Source organism: Galleria mellonella, unplaced genomic scaffold (genome assembly GCF_026898425.1).
Source record: "Galleria mellonella isolate WM207_F2 unplaced genomic scaffold, CSIRO_AGI_GalMel_v1 utg56, whole genome shotgun sequence".
NCBI classification, from domain to species: domain Eukaryota; kingdom Metazoa; phylum Arthropoda; class Insecta; order Lepidoptera; family Pyralidae; genus Galleria; species Galleria mellonella.
The window spans coordinates 1,349,967-1,370,592 of record NW_026442117.1 but is presented as its reverse complement, the minus strand read 5'-3'; the positions used below and the strand labels follow the sequence as shown (position 1 = coordinate 1,370,592).

Genomic DNA, 20,626 nt, shown 5'->3' with positions numbered 1-20,626 from the left:
GGCCGCTAGTAGTAAATAAAACTGTCTAACGCCCGGTCGGCTCGCAAATCACGACTATGCTCACCTACTCACGGAGGTTATCAGGGGGTGACCACGTATATATGTACAGATAGTAATGACTAGACATGCAGCGGATAGGAATCCAACCGGCGAATCTGCAGATAAGGAGAGCATCTAAAATAAAAATGTTTACATACAATCTATGTAAGTATATGTAATCATATGTATATGCATATATAATAAAAGTGTTTAATCGACGTTGTCAGCCGTACATTTTTTTAAACTTGAATTCACCAGATTAGATAATCACTACTAGAGCGTTACGTTTTCTTCTAACTTGTCATCCCCATAAAACAGCATCTTTTAATGGTGGCTTCCGATATTAAGCCACAAAATGTTGGAACAATATACCACCTCCCATAAGACTGATCGCCACTAAGTCTAGCTTCAAAATTAATTTAAAAAGAATTTTAATTGACAAGCAAAAGTTAGACATTCCTGCAAGTTACCTCTATGTTCGATTTGTCTGCTAGATAGACTGTCATATCTGTCTGTTTACTGTATAGATAGTCTGGTAGTATTGTTTTATTGTTACACTATTCCCTTTGGCCGCAACAGAATATCAGTGCTTTACTCTTTTGAGGGCGAAGCAATAAACTGAGTTGTGACCATTTTGTACTGTTATGGCGCACGCACAAAAGAAAATCGTGCTTGGCTTTATGTATTTTTTTAACCATTTATGTTATCTCGTTTTTTAGGTAAATATTATAGTTTGTGTGCTGTAAGTAATGCAAATAAATTATCTATCTATCTACGTTACAGACAGTATAACTAGCTTTTACCCGCGACTTTGTCTTCGTGACGTCACGCGACGAAGAGAAAACGTAGACTATGTCCTTTTCCAACCCATATTGCCATGTGATCCCGGCATAGGATGAGTTACAACTTCCATTCCCGTAGGTGTCGTAAGAGATGAATAAGAGAAGATAACAGTCGAGGGATGGACAGCAGCCTCCCTCTTAAAACATCACCAAGACCTAACTGTAGTTGGCTTTGGTTTAGTCAACCAAACGTGGTAACTACTGGCATAACCGTTGTGAGGGAGGCCTATGTGGCCAGTAAAGTAAACAGTGGACAGTAAATTTTTTTTTATACAACTTAGAATGGCAAACAAGCTGACGGCCCACCTGATGTAAAGTGGTAACCGTCGCCTATAGACATGAGCAGTATCATGGACATAACAGAGTATACTGTTCCACCCATGATACCCCTCATGCGTCGCCATTCCTGAGGACTCAGGTGTTATTCCTCTGTATCCTGTAAATTCACGCCATATCACACCCTTCAAACCGAAACATAGCCATGCAAACACAACTGCTTTACGGTTGAAACACGAATGGGACAGAGGTACTCAAGCAAACGACTTTTGTACAAAGTCTAACTGCTGATATGATGATGATGATGATGATGATGATGACTATAGGTGCCGTACTTATTCAAAATCATTTTGTGTTACGATCGACAATTTATTATTGGTTCGCGTAACTGATCCGACCACAATGATCACGGCTTCCGTATATATGCGTCTAACACAAGCCTACGACCACATCTAATGCAGAAATACGCCACCAAATAGAAAGAGTATATGAGTAAAATAATGAAAATCCTTACTTCCTTTTACTAGTATAATAAATGTGAAAGTGAGTTTGTTTGTGACCTCTTAATGCCTTAACGATTTAACCAATAATTATGAAATAGGGTACCTATATACATATTATATGGGATGGAGGGTATAGGCTACATATTATGCTGATCTATTATATATATATATATATATATATATTACCAGAGGGAGACTTTGTACAAAAGTCAATTGCTTGGGTACCTCTGTCCCATTCGTGTTTCAACCGTATAGCAGTTGTGTTTGCATGGCTATGTTTAGGTTTGAAGGATGGGATATGGCGTGAATTTACAGGGTACAGGGGACTCGGGTGTTAACCCGAGTCCTCAGGAATGGCAACGCATGGGGGGTATCATGGGCATAACAGTATAGTCTGTTATGTCCATGGTACTGCTCATGTCTATAGGCGACGGTTACCACTTTCCATCAGGTGGGCCGTCAGCTTGTTTGCCATTCTATGTTGTATAAAAAAAAAAAACAAATATCACTGGTACCCCGTCAGCGTTAGCTCAAGCGGGGGTTTTTATGGGCGATAATAGTATGGTAACCTCGCCTGCGTGAGGGGAAGAGATTGTTATTAATGCTGATTATCAATCCCATTGCTAGCAATATACCCTATCAGGTCAACCTCCACGTGGTCCCCCCTGGAAACCATCGTGCTAAATTCCATATGTATTCATCACGATGGGCTGACTGACCTATCTTTTCATCCTCACCTATCATCCCTCACTGGTATACCGACAGCGCAGACGGGGGTTACCATTCCATTATCACGCATTAAAAAACATATATATTTCAAGTGAGTGAGTGATTCCAACTAGAAGACATTGCAGTTAAACCGGTCGGTATAAATAAAGGAAAAAAAAACATTTATAGAAGCTTTCGGTGAACGATTACTTGCGGTTCGAACTTGTTATCAACATTCACTTAACTCGTCAAGACGCTGACAAGTTAATCATCTTGCGGATACGTTGTTGAACTTAAGATACGTGTCATCATATATTTATTCATTATTTGTAAACATCGAGAGTAAAAAAAATCTTTAATAACTTTCTTACAAATTTTTTTTTAATGCGTGATAATGGATTGGTAACCCCGCTTGTGCGATCGGTATACACTAGCGGCACACCAATGAGGAATGATAGGTGAGGATGAAAGCAGGTCAGTTAGCACATCGTGACGAATTCAAATAGTTAACCACGATGATTTCCATGGGGAACCCCGCATGGAGGTCGACCCGATAGGGTACATTGCTAGCAATGGATTCATTAGACCCCATTACTAACAATCCCTTTCCCCCCATTTTCTTTAGAGTATTTTTGCGCGTTATAACAGCATATAAGCTGACCCGACCTGACCCGTTTTGAAATTAGTGATTTTTACCTATACATCAATAGCTAACAGAAATTTCATTTAGATAGATAGATAGACAGATAGATAATTTATTTGCATTACTTACAGCACACAAACTATAATATATACGTAAAAAAACGAGATAACATAAATGATTAAAAAAAAATACATAAAGCCAAGCACGATTTCCTTTTGTGCGTGCGCCATAACAGTACAAAATGGCCACAACTCAGTTTATTGCTTCGCCTTCAAAAGAGCAAAGCACTGATATTCTATTGCGGCCAAAGGGAATAGGGTAACAATAAAATAATACTACCAGATTATCCATACAGTAAACAGACAGATATATAGTAAACAGGCTGATATACAGTAAACAGGCTGATATACAGTAAACAGGCTGACATACAGTAAACAGGCTGACATACAGTAAACAGGCTGACATACAGTAAACAGGCTGACATACAGTAAACAGGCTGACATACAGTAAACAGGCTGACATACAGTAAACAGGCTGACATACAGTAAACAGGCTGGTATACAGTAAACAGGCTGATATACAGTAAACAGGCTGGTATACAGTAAACAGGCTGGTATACAGTAAACAGACTGGTATACAGTAAACAGGCTGGTATACAGTAAACAGGCTGGTATACAGTAAACAGGCTGGTATACAGTAAACAGGCTGATATACAGTAAACAGGCTGATATACAGTAAACGGACAGATATGACAATTTATCTAGCAGACAAATGGAACATAGAGGTAACTTGCTGGAATGTCCAACTTTTGCCTCTCAATTAAGAATTATTTTTAAATAAATTTTAAAACTAGACTTAGTGATTATAAATAGATTTATATGACTAATAATGGATGCCTATGGACGCCTGCAATACTAGGGGTGTCAAGTACGCGTTACCGAACCTGAAGAAACCTTAATAAAGCATAAAGCGTTATTGAAGAACCCTGTACTGATAAAGTACTGTAAATATATATATATATATATATATATATATATATATATATATATATATATATATATATATATATATATATATATATATAGTAAGACTATATAAAAGTTATTTTGTTTACAATTGAACTCAACAAGTGTATTAGCATTAAATGAAAGTGGATTTCCGTACTTGAACTCGTGCCCTCGCGCGCGCCACGTTCTTCAACTTAGCGTGCACATCGGGACTCCATCTAGGGTTGCCAACATTTTTTTTTTACAAAAAATAAAGTATTTATATCTTTAATGTAAACAAAAAATTACAAACATATAACTTATATTAAATAAAGACGTACTACAGGCGAGCTTAACTCTGTAAGAGTTCTCTTCCAGCAAACCCTGATTGGAGAGGAGCATTAATTACCAGCGGGCAGTGTGCGTACAATAGTAGGAGGAAACAGTATAGCTGTTTCTATTAAGAAATAATAAATATGTTGACATATATACAAAGTAACTCATATAATTAAAATCAAAATACATACATATCTGTATATAACAGAGGGAGACTTTGTACAAAAGTCAATGGCTTGGGTACCTCTGTCCCATTCGTGTTTCAACCGTGAAGCAGTTGTTTGCATGGCTGTGTTTCAGTTTGAAAGGTGGGATATGGCGTGAATTTACTGGGTACAGAGGAATAACACCTGAGTACTCAGGAATGGCAACGCATGAGGGGTATCATGAGCGAAACAGTGTACTCTGTTATGTCCATGGTACTGTTCATATCTATAGGCGACGGTTACTACTTTCATCAGGTGAGCCATCAGCTTGTTTGCCATTCTAAGTTGTATAAAAAAAAAAAAAACATTAGTATGTGTGCAGAATTAAACAAAATTATTCTAATCAATGGAGGAAAACATAAAGGGCAAGGGATGGGCAGCGGCGTCTCTCTTAAAACATCTACAAAACCTAACTGCGGTTGCCAAGCGTGGCAACTGGCAAAACCTTCCAAATGGAAGCTCTCTGTCCAGCAGTGAACAGTTAAAAGCTTATATAATGACGATAATGATAAATCGAATTGAATAAATAACAAGCAGAATTTATCTTGTAATTTTGTAAATAAATAACTAATTACGAATCGATAATGATTTAAGACATAGCTAATACTGACATTGCTGAAATTTTATTATTAAACTATTTATTAATTAATTTTACATAATGAATATAAATAATTATAAACTACAGAATATATTAAATAACTATATAATACTTATTAGATAAAGAAAGACAAGATTGATGAATGTGGAAGAAGCGAAAGAGGTTTGTTTGAATCGAAGCATTTGGCGTTCCATTGTTTCGGCCTACCCTAATGGGAGACAGGCGTGACAGATATGTATGTATGTATGTATGTATAATACTTATTATTAGAACTATTGAGGACAAAAGGGGAAAAATGTTAGGACACTTGATACGACACGACGAACTTATGAACATTATAATAGAAGGTAAGATAGAAGGAAGAAGGGGGAGAGGGAGACCGAGACATAGTTACATCAGGCAGATCAAGGATGGAGTTGGTGTCGTGTCGTATCAAGAGGTGAAGAGACTCGCTGAAAATCGTAGTGAGTGGCAAGAGCTCCACCGACGAGAGCGCAGCTCTTAAATAGAATAGATAGATAGATATAATACTAATAACAATTACGATATGAATACATACACACTAATACTTAAATAATGAATAGTAATAATAATAAGAAAGTACGTAGCTATCGTGATACAATTTCAATGACTGGATAATATTGTAACAGATCCTTAGACTTTTTTTTTTATACAACTTAGAATGGCAAACAAGCTGACGTCCCACCTGATGTAAAGTGGTAACCGTCGCCTACAGACATGAGCAGTACTATGGACATAACAGAGTACATCGTTTCGCCCACGATACCCCCCATGCGTTCCCATTCCTGAGGACTCGGGTGTTATTTCTCTGTACTCTGTAAATTCACTGTCATATCATACCCTTCAAACCGAAACACAGCCATGCAAACAACTGCTTCACGGTTGAAACACGAATGGGACAGAGGTACCCAAGCCATCGACTTTTGTACAGTCTCCTTCTGGTATTCCAAAGTGAAAAAAGTGTTGTCCTCCTCTCTCGTACTTGCTGTGCCCAACAGGGTCCATAATAATTGAAATGTTATCTACTAATTATGTTACGGAATGCAATAAGAAATAAATAGGTAAATAAATAAATTCAAATCGAATAAGCAGTAATACAATTCAGAACTAACAATTGCATTCAATAATTCCAACCACATAATATGGAAGTGGAGCTGCCAGGATCCGCCGTCATTGTATTCCTATATCTACTCTACCTGCGACATGAATAAACATGTGTCCAGGAACTCGCCATGTGTGAGGTACCAATGATTACAATGCACAAAACAAGACCTGCTATGAAATTATAAGTTCAACCGTATTACGGTTCTGTAAATGTGAAAGGATATTTTTTGTATACCACTGAGGTGGCAAACAAGCATACAGCCCACCTGATGGTAAGTAGTTACCGTAGCCTATGAACGCCTGCAATACCAGGGGTATTACACGCGTATTAGAAAGGCAATTTATAATAAAAAAATATGTGGGATACTACGTAATACTAAGTTTACATATATAATATATTCTTTAGCAATATAAAGGTTGTAAGCCTCTTAGTGATAAATAGAAATAAAGAACAAGTTCTTACAGTTCCTTTAATCTAGATATCATACTATTATATCATATATTTACTTATTTTACTTTGTATATGAAATATAATAAATAATATAACATAAATACCCAACTTCTATTAGTCCATTGACACTTATTTAAATATAGCTTCTTTAGGACTTCCATCAACAATAATTGTGATATATTTTATATAATGACCACTTTGTTTACTATACTTGTTCATTCTTGATACGTCAGGGAGCTCCGCTCTGTTCAACGGTTGGACAAGAAGTGTCTCCCCACCCAAATAACAATCTTTTATATCTACAGGGCCGAATTCTAGTGAACAAGTCAGCGAGACCACGTGTTCCTACAATTTCATTACTTTTTATTCAAGTATCATGTTAATAAATAATTATAAAATCAATTAAAATATAAATTAGTGTTTTATATACATAACAAGAATAATTCATTACAAAATTTGGTATAATAACAATTTTAATATTTTATTATATTTAAAGTAGTTAGTCTGATTTTTATTAATAAATGTAGGTACACATTTCAACACAAGATGTTTAAGAAAATTAATATAATTTGAAATAAATATCTAACATGCGCGTTGCTGACCCTGAAGAAACCTCTTTACCCCCCTTTTGAAGAACCTCATGCTGTAGTCTCTTGGGAAAAGATACATTAAAAAATTTAAACTAAATTAAAAAAAAACACTAAGGCCTAACTGCAGTTGCGAAACCGATTGCTGAGAGTGGCAATTACTGCCCAAAACTCCCTTTACGGGAGAGAGCTATGTATTTTAATTTAACCTCCACGGTTTCGAATGTGTATGAATTAATGTGTAATTAGTACCAGAAGGAGACTTTGTACAAAAACCGATTGCTTGGGTATCTCTGTCCCATTCGTATTTCAACCGTGAAGCAGTTGTGTTTGCATGGCTGTGTTTCGGTTTGAAGGGTGGGATATGGCGTGAATTTACAGGGTACAGAGGAATAACACCTGAGTCCTCAGGAATGCCAACGCATGGGGGGTATCATGGGCGAAACAGTATACTCTGTTATGTCCATGGCACTGCTCATGTCTATAGGCGACGGTTACCACTTTCCATCAGGTGGGCCGTCAGCTTGTTTGCTATTCTAAGTTGTATAAAAAAAAAGAATTTTATTATAGTACAATTATGAAATACGTATTTTTATGCACAGTTAAGTATCGATAAAATAAAATAAATAATACAAAATAATCATTATGTATTATTGATTGATTCATGTATTTACGGAACTGTTGATTTTTCACTTCTTCGCGACCTTCGGCGACCCCCTTGTAGAGGCTCGGGGACCCCCCAAGGGGTCGCGACTCACACATTGAAAAACACTGCGATAGTGTATTTAAATATGAGTGTAAAACGCAATTTTTTTTAAATTAACTAAAACTGTATCTGTCTTTAACAATATATGTGGACAATTACCTATAGTGCAAGCCAAATAACTTCGCGGAATTCGTGACAGAGTGCGGTGCATAGCTGAGCTAAATACGTCTCGATACAAATGTCTTACGAATACTAGAATGTTTATGTATTCGCCGATTTAGATAATTCTGTTATGGAACGTGATGTTTTAGATTTAGCATTGTACTATGTTTTTTATATGTTGTATTTAACATATATATATATATATATATATATATATATATATATATATATATATATATATATATATTATTTTTAGAATATATATATATATATATATATATATATATATATATATATATATATATATATATATATATATATTATAATATATATATTATAAAGTATATTTATTTAAAAGCTTTCAAATACCCTGTCCGACGTTATGGTCTATTAAACCGTCTCTTGATACCGTCCCGACAGCCGTGCAAGATGTTTTATGACGCACTAAACGGTATGAATCAATGGTCATGCCTCTCGAATGCCATTTTCTAGAAATGTAAAATTAAAAGGAATTTATTGCTTTCACAATATTACCATTTTACAAGAGATGTTTAATGTGTATGAAATGACCGATGGCTCAAGATGACTTTAGTTTTGACAAAATCTGTTATTTTAATCTTAAAATTAAACTAATTAACAATATAAAATATAAAATTTATAAATAATTATAAAATTTCTAGGAGATTAATTTATTTATATCCGTTTAGACCAGTGTTTCCGAACCTTTTTTATGCCATGTCCCACTTGAACGTTTCTAAAATTTTTATGCCCTCATACATAATTTTTCCCGACAAAGTTTACTTGATGACTCTTATCGCCCAGTTGATATATTGGTAACGTCAAACGAAATTATACCTAATAAATATTTACAGCATCTTTTTTTTAATTTACTTTTTTTATTAAATTTGGCACGAGCAAGAGGGTTAAAATCGCTTTTAATCCATTTTTTAATTGCCCCCCCCCCTAACTATCAAATTGCCCCCCTGTGGGGCGTGGGTCCACGTTGGAAAACACCGGTTAAGATAAAAAAAGATTTTTCCAAATCGTCAAAAATACATCGGCGTCACAGTGTATTTTGTCATATTTATGGCACAGTTCACACATATAGGAGACTTTTAACACGTGCCATCAGGCGGGCCGTTAGCTTGCTTACCATTTGTTAGGTGCGTTTATTTTATACTAGCTTTTACCCGCGACTTCGTCCGCATGACCGACATAAAAAGTAGCCTATAACCTTCTTAATGTCAAATCTTGCTAAACATCAAATTTCATAGACGCTACAATGTAACGACAAACAAATCCTTTCGCCAATAGTTGCCGTATTTGGCAGACGGATTTTTGAATGGGTGATAATGGAATGGTAACCCCGCCTGCGTCAACGGTATACGCTGGCGGGGCACCAGTGAAGGATGATAGGTGACGATGAAAGCAGGTCAGTTAGCCCATCGTGACGAATTCTACTAGAATTAACCACGATGGTTTCTAGAGGGAAGCACGTGGAGGTCGACGTAATAGAGTGTATTGCTAGCATTGGGCAACTTAGACTCCATTACTAACAATCCCTTTCCCCACTGGCAGACGGATTGTCAACAGCAGTTAGGCTTTGGAGATGTTTTAAGAGGGACGCTGCTGCCCATCCCTCGCTCTCCCTTAGTCGCCTCTTATGACATGGTAAAGGAAGGAATGACCTATTCTATGCCGGGACCATATGGAAACAGATATTTAAATTCATTTAAAATATTTTATAATTCATTAGAAATAAGGAATTTACGATCATTGATTAGATCTATTGAAACTCTGTTATAATCAACATGAGTTATTTCAAAGGCATGTCCTTCCTTGGACTAAAGACCGGCAGTGATATTTCTTTGGTCGTAATAAACAAATAAATCTTCGCTGCACAGCTGATATCTCAACAGATTAGGTATCATTACGCATTTTAAAGTGCTAAGCCAGTGATTCTCAACCTTTTTTTTTTTTATTGCGGCACATATTTAACGATTTCAAAATTTGGCGGCACACAAAGGAAAAGATAAAAATTATTTACTTACCACAACACACTGCATAAATAGTTTATGACAGAAATTTTAAATATTTGCAAAATTTGGCGGCACATTTTTAAAATTTGGCGGCACACAGAAGTGCCGCGGCACAGTGGTTGAGAATCACTGTACTAAGCCATTGGTTAGATCACAATCACACATGATGTAGTTGATTACCTTTGATTAAACATTAGAACAGACTGGAAGGAAATCTGAGGTTTTATTAAGAAATTTTTATGCAACCTAGATTGGCAAACAAGCTGACGGCCCACCTTTTTTTTATACAACTTAGAATGGCAAACAAGCTGACGGCCCACCTGATGAAAAGCGGTAACCGTCGCCTCTATGGTACCGCATGAGCAGTACTATAGACATAACAAAGTATACTGTTTCGCCCATGATAACCCCCCCATGCGTTGCCATTCCTGAGGACTAAGGATTAAGGTAGTTCTCTGTACCCTGTAAATTCACTGCTATGTCCCACCCTTCAAACCGAAACACAGTCATGCAAATACAAGGTAAATTAATTGTTTTGTGTAATGTATGTTCGCCACTACTGCCCTTAAACTCTTTCTGTTTTAACCATTAGGTAACTAACTATTAAGTTAGTTAGCTAGTAGAGATTGCCATACGGTATTGAGCTCGCCATTTGTACAAATTTTATTGTGCAATAAAGAATAAATAAATAGTAGGGGGGATAGGGATTGTTAGTAATGGAGACTGAGAATCCCATTGCTAGCAATATACCCAACCAGATCGACCTCCTCGCGGTTCCCCCTGGAAACTATCATGGTTAATTCCTGATGAATTCATCATGATGGGCTAACTGGCCTGTTTCCATTCTCATCGATCACCCTTCACTGGTGCTCCGCCAGCGTATCCCGTTAGCGCAGGCGGGGTTACCATACCATTATCACCAATCAAAAAAATATATACATATTTTAATAGTAAATGCACCGCCTACTTAATTTTCTGATTTGCCTCATGGTTGACTGGTAGAGAACACCGTCCGGAGCACGCCATCCACCCTATCTTGAGAGAGGAGACCTGCTCTTACCATCAGGGGGCGGGTCGCTGCCGTCGGAGATGTGGTGAGTGCGAAAGCGAACCCATGTCTCCGACATATGGCACCTCAAGGGTATATCGTCTGGTTTTTGGTGGGTACACCCCCACTTTACGGGGGGGTTCCCACAGTACCCATTCACCTCCCACAAGGTGTATGGGTCTGCATAAAGCATTTTACAGGCGTTAAAAAAAAACCGTCCGGTGTTAAGTCCGCCAAATATACATAGAATTTTACTGTGCATTAAAGTTTAAATAAATAAAAATAACAGAATAACTCTTACTTTGTGACAATATTGTTTCTCTGCATATATTTTTGTACGGATCTCCAAAAATTGACAGTTCAGTTGTTGTAACAGAGTTGGCCAACTGTTGGCGTCGCGTTTTGTTTGTTTTCTCCATCGGACGCCCGCGACCCGCGCGTCCGCTCTTGGCGAGTTAAAATTAACTAACATTTACTTTGATAACGTTTGATCTGACTTTCTTGGAAACGATCATAGAAAATAGGTTAATTTTGCTTATAAAGTTAAATACTTATAAATTGATATCGAGTCAAACTAATCCGTTGGGGGGGAGAAGGGATTGTTAGTAATGCGGATTATCAGTTCCATTGCTAATAATATACCCTAACAGGTCCACCTCCCCGTGGTCTCCCCTGGAAACCATCGTGCTGAATTCCAAGTGTATTCATCACGATGGGCTAACTGAGCTGCCTTTTCATTCTCATCTATCACCCTTCACTGGTGCTCCGCCAGCGTATCCCGTTAGCGCAGCCGGGGTTACCATTCCATTATCATACATTAAAAAAAAAACTAATCCGTTGGTGTTTTAATATTTCTAAGAATTATAAATGCAATATTGGCTTCCCATTCGTCAACGTAGATACGTTAGGACTCTACTACCACTACTAACTACTTAAGCAGCAAATTCCAGTATCTTTTTGAAACACACGATCGTAACCTTCGTTCCAGTAATACTCCCCGACTATCTATCCCCTCTCATCATACTGGTTTCGTTTCAAACACCTACATTCTTCACGATTCTGGAACGCGAATCCTGATGCCATTAAGTGACTACCGACTAAACCGTCTTCAAAAAAAAAAACGTTCATGCTCACTTTTTTACTTTATCCAAGCAGTAAGTGCTTTATATTATTCTCAATTTCATGTATAATATAGTATAATGTCATATATGTGTAAGTATATTTGTTATTTATATATATTTATTCGTTTATATATGTAATTTTAGTATGTACGTATATCAATAATTACTAGTACCGCATTCGGGTATTCTGACACTTCCCTATGGTTGACTGGGAGAGAATGCTTTTAGCATTAAGTCCGCCATGTACATACATGTGTACTAATGAATAAATAAACAAATACTGTAAATGCTGGTTGCTAGGATACCATGAAAGCAATTTAATAGAAAAAAGAAGACACTACCTAATACATATACCAAAATTAATATTTAATTAATAAATAATAAAATGGAATACCTAATATTTAATAGGTATTTAACAGAATTATTTTTGGCTTTTAGTGCTTCAATGTATTCGAGAGTGACCTCAAACTAACCCTCTTTTAATAGTACTTTCAAATATTCTGTTATTTATTAATTTAAATTAAAAATGTTACATAGTTATAATTGTAATGGACACACACAATTATTTATTTATTTATTTTCGTGAGGGAATTTCGCGGCTGGCTTTCGACCACAATAGACAGTCAGTGTTTTGCCCTTTTGAGGGCAAAGCAGTAATCTGAGTAGTGTTCTAAGTATTATATTATCTTTGGTTCTGACCATTTTGTGTTACTGTTGCATATACCATACATATAAAGAAAAGTATTTTCTTTCTTTTTTTACCCACAATAGGGAAGTTAGACTCCACTACCAACAATCCCTTTCCACCCTTTCAGCGGTGTTTGTCCTGATAAAACTACTTAGAGATTGTTTTCTGGCTGTTGTTCTATAAATGTATTTAATACAAACAATTACGCATTGAAGGATAATGTACGGAAAATAAGTATGGCGCCATACACGTCATTCCTTTTGTATTATGAGTATATTTACAAAGTACTTGTAAAGTATAATTACTAGTGTCCGACCGAAACAGGTTTTACAGCCGAAACCGAAACCAAACTTTCGGCTGTGGTCTCAGTTTCGGCCGAAACCGAAACTTACTGAAACATATTTCAAATTTCTCTTCTATACTAAAATCTAGTGTATTTTTTACACAATTATTTATACAAACACACATATAGTTAAAGGGTAATAAGTAATAAACACTAATTAAAGTATGTAACAAATATCGTCATAGTCGTAGAATACTGACGGATCTTTATATGTAATATTCGTCAGATCCGTCAGTATTCTACGACTATGACGATATGTCATATATATTTATATGTGAAAACATGTTAAAATTATGATACATCATAGAGATACATCAGAGTACACTCTTGGAAGCAAACTTAAAAAAATAAAAAATAAACTTTCAATTAGACACACACACACAACACAAGCACACGGAAAAACTTTTGGCTAATTTTTGGCTGAAACCGAAACTAAGGCCGTAAGTAGAATTTCTGGCCGAAACTAGCCGAATCCGAAACCGAAAATTCGGTCGGAAACTAATAATTACTGATTCCACTAATATTACAAATTTTAAAGTGTGTTAATTAATTACGTTTAAGTGATTAAATAGATTTTAAAGAATTTTGATTCACAGGTAGATAATATCCTAACTTAGGGGGAAAGGGATTGTTAGCAATGGAGTTTGACAGCCCCATCGCTAGCAATATGCGTTATTAGGTCGATCTCCACGTGCTCTCTCCTGGAAACCATCGTGAACAATTGTTGTTGAATTTGTCACGATGTGCTAACTGACCTGCTTCATCCTCACGTATCATCTCTCACTGGTGCCCCGCCGGTGTATACTGATAGCGCGGGTGGAGTTACCATTTTATTATCATCCATTAAAAAAAAATATCCTAACTTAATATGTACATAGGATTTGGGGGAAGGGATTCTTAGTAATGGAGACTAGGGGTCCAATTGCTAGTAATATATCCAACCAGAAAATCCACATGGTTTCCCCAGGAAACTGTCGTGCTGAATTCTAGGTGTATTCGTCACGATGGGCTAACTGTCCTGTTTTTTCATGGGACGGGAAGGGATTGTTAGAAATGCGGACTACAAGTCCCATTGCTAGCAATATACACTGTCAAGTCGTTCTAAATATAAAAATAACATTACAATACATAAACATACATATATAAATAATAATACATAAATATACTAAATAGATCAAGATAAATCACACATAGTAAACGTCAAAGCAAATTAGAGAGATAGATAATGAGATTTTACCTGCCTCTTGAACGAGGCAAGAGATTGCGCCGATCTAATGGAAAGAGGTAAGGAGTTCCAGAGACGGTAAGCTTGGATAGTGAAAGAATAGGAATAGAATTTAGAAGAATGAATAGGAGTTACTAAACGAAGGGATTATATTGTATGATGCAAATAAAGTATACTGATTCACTCACTCATTCTATTGCGGGACCCTTTCAATAGTAAAAAAAAAGACTGCTCCGGTCACATAGACTTCACTAATCAACGCGCGCATTAAAAGGTAATGAATGGAACTTGGAATGGCTTTGTTCTTCCCCGATAAACGTGATACAACAATAAACATGAGATAATTATTTTGCGAGAAATTATAGTACGATAGGTACCTAAGTGTAATTTTGCTAGCATCTGATCGATTCCTTTTTGAGATGTATTTTTTTTATACAACTTAGAATAGCAAACAAGCTGACGTCCCACCTGATGGAAAGTGGTAACCGTCGCCTATAGACATGAGCAGTATCATGGACATAACAAAGTATACTGTTTCGCCCATGATACCCTCCTAGGTAGGTATCATGGGCGAAACTGTATGTATGTGTACTGTTATGTCCATGGTACTGCTCATGTCTGTAGGCGACGGTTACCACTTTCCATCAGGTGGGCCGTCAGCTTGTTTGCTATTCTATGTCGTATAAAAAAAACGTCGAAAGGTTGGCAATAAAGAAGCAGGTATGTACGTACTATTTACCTGTTATTTTACATTGTATTAAGTCTCTATTGTGTATTTAAAATATACGTAAACAAAAAGAAAGTTTAAAATTAACTAGATTTATGAGTTCTTATAAATTTGAAAATTCTGTATCTGTATAGATACCATATACTAATCAGAGGGAGACATTGTACAAAGGTCGATTGCTTGGGTACCTCTGTTCCATTCGTGTTTCAACCGTGAAGCAGTTGTGTTTGCATAGCTGTGTTTCAGTTTGATGGGTGGGATATGGCGTAAATTTACATGGTACGAAGGAATAACATCTGAGTACTCAGCTTGTTTGCCATTCTAAGTTGCATAAAAAAAAAAACTAAATCTACACAAACCCCATTAAACAAAAGCAACAACGGGCGGCCCCATCGCCGAACAGCGATCCCTTTCAGGCAAGCCAAGGATGGAGAGAATTAAATTGTGTCATTGGTCAAAGTGTAATAGAAAAATAATACGACTAAAAGAAGGGAGAAAAAGATGGTACATGTATGTATTCTTTAATTTCTTTTCTTGTGTATTTATTTATTTATTTATTCTTTACTGCACAATAAAACTTTGTACAAGTGGCGAGCTTAATGCCATATGACATTCTCTATCAGCTAACCATTGGGTAAAAACAGAAAGCGTATGAAGGGCAGATGTGGTGAAAAATATTTGACAATTATAGTAACACATTAAGGCAATACACAATATAAATATAATATAGTGTATGTTATTATTTGTGTACTGCAAGCAATGCAAATAAATATCTATCTATCTTGGTGTTTCCGAACGTGAAGCCCACGCCCCAAAGGGGGGCAATTTGATAATTAAGGGGAAGCAATGAAAAAATGGACTCGAATCGATTTTAACCCTTGCTCCGGGCCATTTAAATGCAATGCTACGAGTAGATATCGGTGACAAATTTAACAAAAAAAAGTAAAATAAAAAATGCTGTAAATATTTATTAGGTATAATTTCGTTTGACGTTACCATAATTCCGTTAGTACTAAACCGATTTAGAAAAATCTTTTTTTTATTTTAACCGGTGTTTCCCAACGTGGACCCACACCCCACAGGGGAGCAATTTGATAGTTAGGGGGGGGGGGGCAATTAAAAAATGGATTAAAAGCGATTTTAACCTTCTTGCTCGTGCCAAATTTAATAAAAAAAGTAAATTAAAAAAAAATGCTGTAAATATTTATAAGGTACAATTTCGTTGGACGTTACCAAAATATCAACTGGGCGATTAGAGTAGTCAAGTAAACTTTGTCGGGAAAAATTATGTATGGGGGCATAAAAATTTTAGAAATGTTCAAGTGGGACATGGCACAAAAAAGTTGGGAAACACTGGTCTAAATAGATAGATAGATAATTTATTTGCATTAATTACAGCACACAAACTATAATATATACATAAAAAGCGAGATTACATAAATGGTTAAAAAAAATACATAAAGTCAAGCACGATTTTCATTTGTGCGTGCGCCATAACAATACAAAATGGTCACAACTCAGTTTATTGCTTCGCCCTCAAAAGAGCAAAGCACTGATATTCTGTTGCGGCCAAAGGGAATAGTGTAACAATAAAACAATACTACCAGATTATCCATACAGTAAACAGACAGATATGACAGTCTATCTAGCAGACAAATGGAACATAGAGGTAACTTTACCAGAGGGAGACTTTGTACAAAAGTCGATTGCTTGGGTACCTCTGTCCCATTCGTGTTCCAACCGTGAAGCAGTTGTGTTTACATGGCTGTATTTCGGTTTGAAGGGTGGAATATAGCGTAAATTTACTGGGTACAGAGGAATAATACCTGAGTCCTCAGGAATTCTTCACGGTACAACTTTTTCACGGTAGAAACACGAATGGGACAGAGGTACCCAAGCAATCGACCTTTGTACAAAGTCTCCCTCTGATAAGTATATGATATCTATACAGATACAGAATTTTCAAATTTATAAGAACTCATAAATCTAGTTAATTTTAAACTTTCTTTTTGTTTACGTATATTTTAAATACACAATACAGACTTAATACAATGTAAAACAACAGGTAAATAGTACGTACATACCTGCTTCTTTATTGCTAACCTTTCGACGTTTTTTTTATAACAGTACACATACATACAGTTTCGCCCATGATACCTACCTAGGAGGGTATCATGGGCGAAACAGTATACTCTGTTATGTCCATGCTACTGCTCATGTCTATAGGCGACGGTTACCACTTTCCATCAGGTGGGCCGTCAGCTTGTTTGCCATTCTAAGTTGTATAAAAAAAAAAATTTCTAACTTTTGCCTCTCAATTAACTAATCAATTAATTAATTTATTTATTTATTTTCCCGCGAAAAGATTGCATTAAATACCTTTTTTTTTATTTATTTACGTCGTCTCGTTGTCATATTTTTTATAGTTTGTTTTGTTTTTAATGAGTGTATTAATTAAACGTATCAGTTTCTATTTTGGTCGTTTATAAATATATAAGTAGATATGTTAAACTTGCCGCTTGTAAATAATTGTGATATTTTTTTTATTTATTTTTTTTTTTATAGGATGATAATAGAATAGAATAGAATAGAAAATCATTTATTCAAATAAACTTACATTGAAGCACTTTTGAATAGTCATTAAATTTTTTTTTAATCTACCGCTCGATCGGAAAGCTGTCTCATCACAAGAACGTGCAAGAAACTTGCGTGTTGCTCTCGTTGCTTAATAAAGTAGTAACCCCGGTGCGTAGTCGGTTTACGCGTAAATTACAAATGGGAGAAGTTAGACAAGGATGGAGTTTGTTTTAATGGATGATAATGGAATTGTGAGGGGGGAAGGGGATTGTTAGCAATGGAGTTTGACAGCCCCATTGCTAGCAATATGCCCTATTAGGTCGACCTCACGTAGTACCGTCTGAAAAAGTGATTACTTCTCGTGGAATTCTTCACGATGGTAACTGACCTGCTTTCATCCTCATCTATCATCGCACACAGAGGAATAACACCTGAGTCCTCAGGAATGGCAACGCATGGGGGGTATCATGGGCGAAACAGTATACTCTGTTATGTCCATGGTACTGCTCATAAACAGTATACTTTGTTATGTCCATGGTACTGGTCATGTGGTACCATAGAGGCGACAGTTACCATTTTCCATCAGGTGGGCCGTCAGCTTATTTGCCATTCTAAATTGCATAAAAAAAGACGATGTAGTGACCAAAAAAGAAAATGGTGTGTTGCGTTGGTTTGGTCATTTGGAGTGGATGGATGAAAGAAGAATTACGAAAGAGATTTATCGAGCAAGAATGAATGGAGATGTCGGCAGGCTTCATCATTCATTCCATATTTTATTTCATTATCTAAACCATGATTCTTTTATGCGCTTATCTAGTTTAATGAAAGATTGTGTCCCACATAAAAAAAAGAACACTGTAATTGTGTCAAATATGTTTTTTTTTTATCTAAAAACTAAACTGCTGAACCGATATTGATAAAATTTCTATAAGATCAATTTGTAAATATATCGTTTCAGATAAAAAAAACAGAATTTTCCAAATCAGTTTAGAGGGGCGGAAAGGGCTTGTTAGCCATGGAGTTTGACAGCCCCATTGCTAGCAATATGCCTTATTAGGTCGACCTCCAAGTAGTTCCATCTGGAAACCATCGTGAACAATTCTTGTTGAATTTGTCACGATGGGCTAACTGACCTGCTTCATCCTCACATACCATCCTTCACTGGTACCCCGCCGGTGTATACTAATAGCGCGGGTGGGGTTACTATTTCATTATCATCCATTAAAAAAAATCAGTTTAGAATGGACGAAGTTATCAGGTAACAAATGTAATAAAAAAATGCAACCAAATTAAGAAACTCTTTGTTTTTAAAGTTGGTTGAAAATTGGGGAACATAGACTGTAAATCTATTTAGAAATATTCTTACTGTAATTTATTTTGGGTGAAAAATATTTACTTAAAACATGTCAAGAGTAAGCCGTTTGTTTTAAATACGCTATTTTTTTATTGTCACAGCAGAGGACCTACCATGAAATGTTTTCCGAAATTTAGAGATAGAACGAAACTCAAAATTAATTATTAAAATTACACGATAAATACCGTTTAAAAATATTAAAAATGCTAAAATAATGTTCCTTTGTACTTTAATGGTGGGATTTATGACTAAAGAAAGGTTAAACTCCATTAACTAGGTCGATTTCGGTATGAAAAAAAAAACACGAAATTGGGTCCGAAAATTCGGATTTAGATTTCATGGTAGACCAGCAGGTTATTCACCCACCTCATCACTCCATTCACTATCACCGTACTCCCCGTCGTTCACAGCACTTTTCTCATCGTCCCCTTCCCTCGCCCCCTGCAGCTCCTTCACCACCCCGTCCAGTTGTTCAGCACTCAACATCCCCCACATCTGTATCGCCGACAACAACTCCTCGTCCTCATCACTCAAATCGATCCGGTCCGGGGTCAAAGAGTTCAACCTGTCCAACTTCTCATACAATTTCTCTTGGGGTGACCTCACCAAATTACGTCCCACGGGTGCGATGGTGATTTTTTCTAACTTCTCGTACAGTTTGTCAAGTCTGTCCGCTAGTGATGGCGCGTTTGTGTTAACGTGTGCGGTTCGGATGCGATGCGACAGTAAAATTATGAGCACGGATAAACGCAACATGTTGGGAGCGCGGCGGGTAACCGACTGGGCACAAGCGCTGCCAGACAACATTGCCAGATGCGATTTGTTACTTCTCCTCAAATTTCAAATGTTTTTTTTTTCTCCAATTTAATACGATTTCCTTCACTTTTAGGTAATGGACACTATAACGTACAAGAATGACAACGCGTAATGCGACGTAGAAGATTTCTTCTATGATGTCCAGAGTACCTCTCATCATAAAATTCATAGAATTATGACGTACATGTCTGTAGGCGAAGGTTACCACTCTCCATCAAGTTTGCCCTTAACTTTATTGCCTTTCTAATTGCATACAAAAAAAAATCACTACACGAGTGAGAAAGAAAAACTGATCTTCTGTATACTACTTTCTCGACGTCAACGCCATCTATTTTTAAACTTAAAACAAGCGAAAAGTTCACAATTCTGCGGCATTTGTTATGTTTGTCACTTCATGACTTCATCATTTGTAAACGACTTTGGAATATTCTTTTTTTTTTTTATTAAGGATATACTTTGAGATCGGTCTCGTAAAAATTTTATCGAAAATCGGCTCAATAATTTAGTTCCTAACAATGTT

General features: G+C 36.4%; 1 protein-coding gene across 1 annotated transcript in view; it reads right to left on the bottom strand.

Moving 5' to 3' along the window:
• The window catches only part of LOC113511509 (uncharacterized), a 34,065-nt gene extending 13,968 nt beyond the window's left edge, over window positions 1–20,097 (bottom strand). The window contains exon 1 of the mRNA XM_052899212.1: window positions 19,657–20,097. Within this exon, the coding sequence (XP_052755172.1) occupies window positions 19,657–20,097 (441 nt within the window). The remainder of the gene's footprint in view (window positions 1–19,656) is intronic.
• Between the last annotated feature and the right edge of the window lie 529 nt (window positions 20,098–20,626).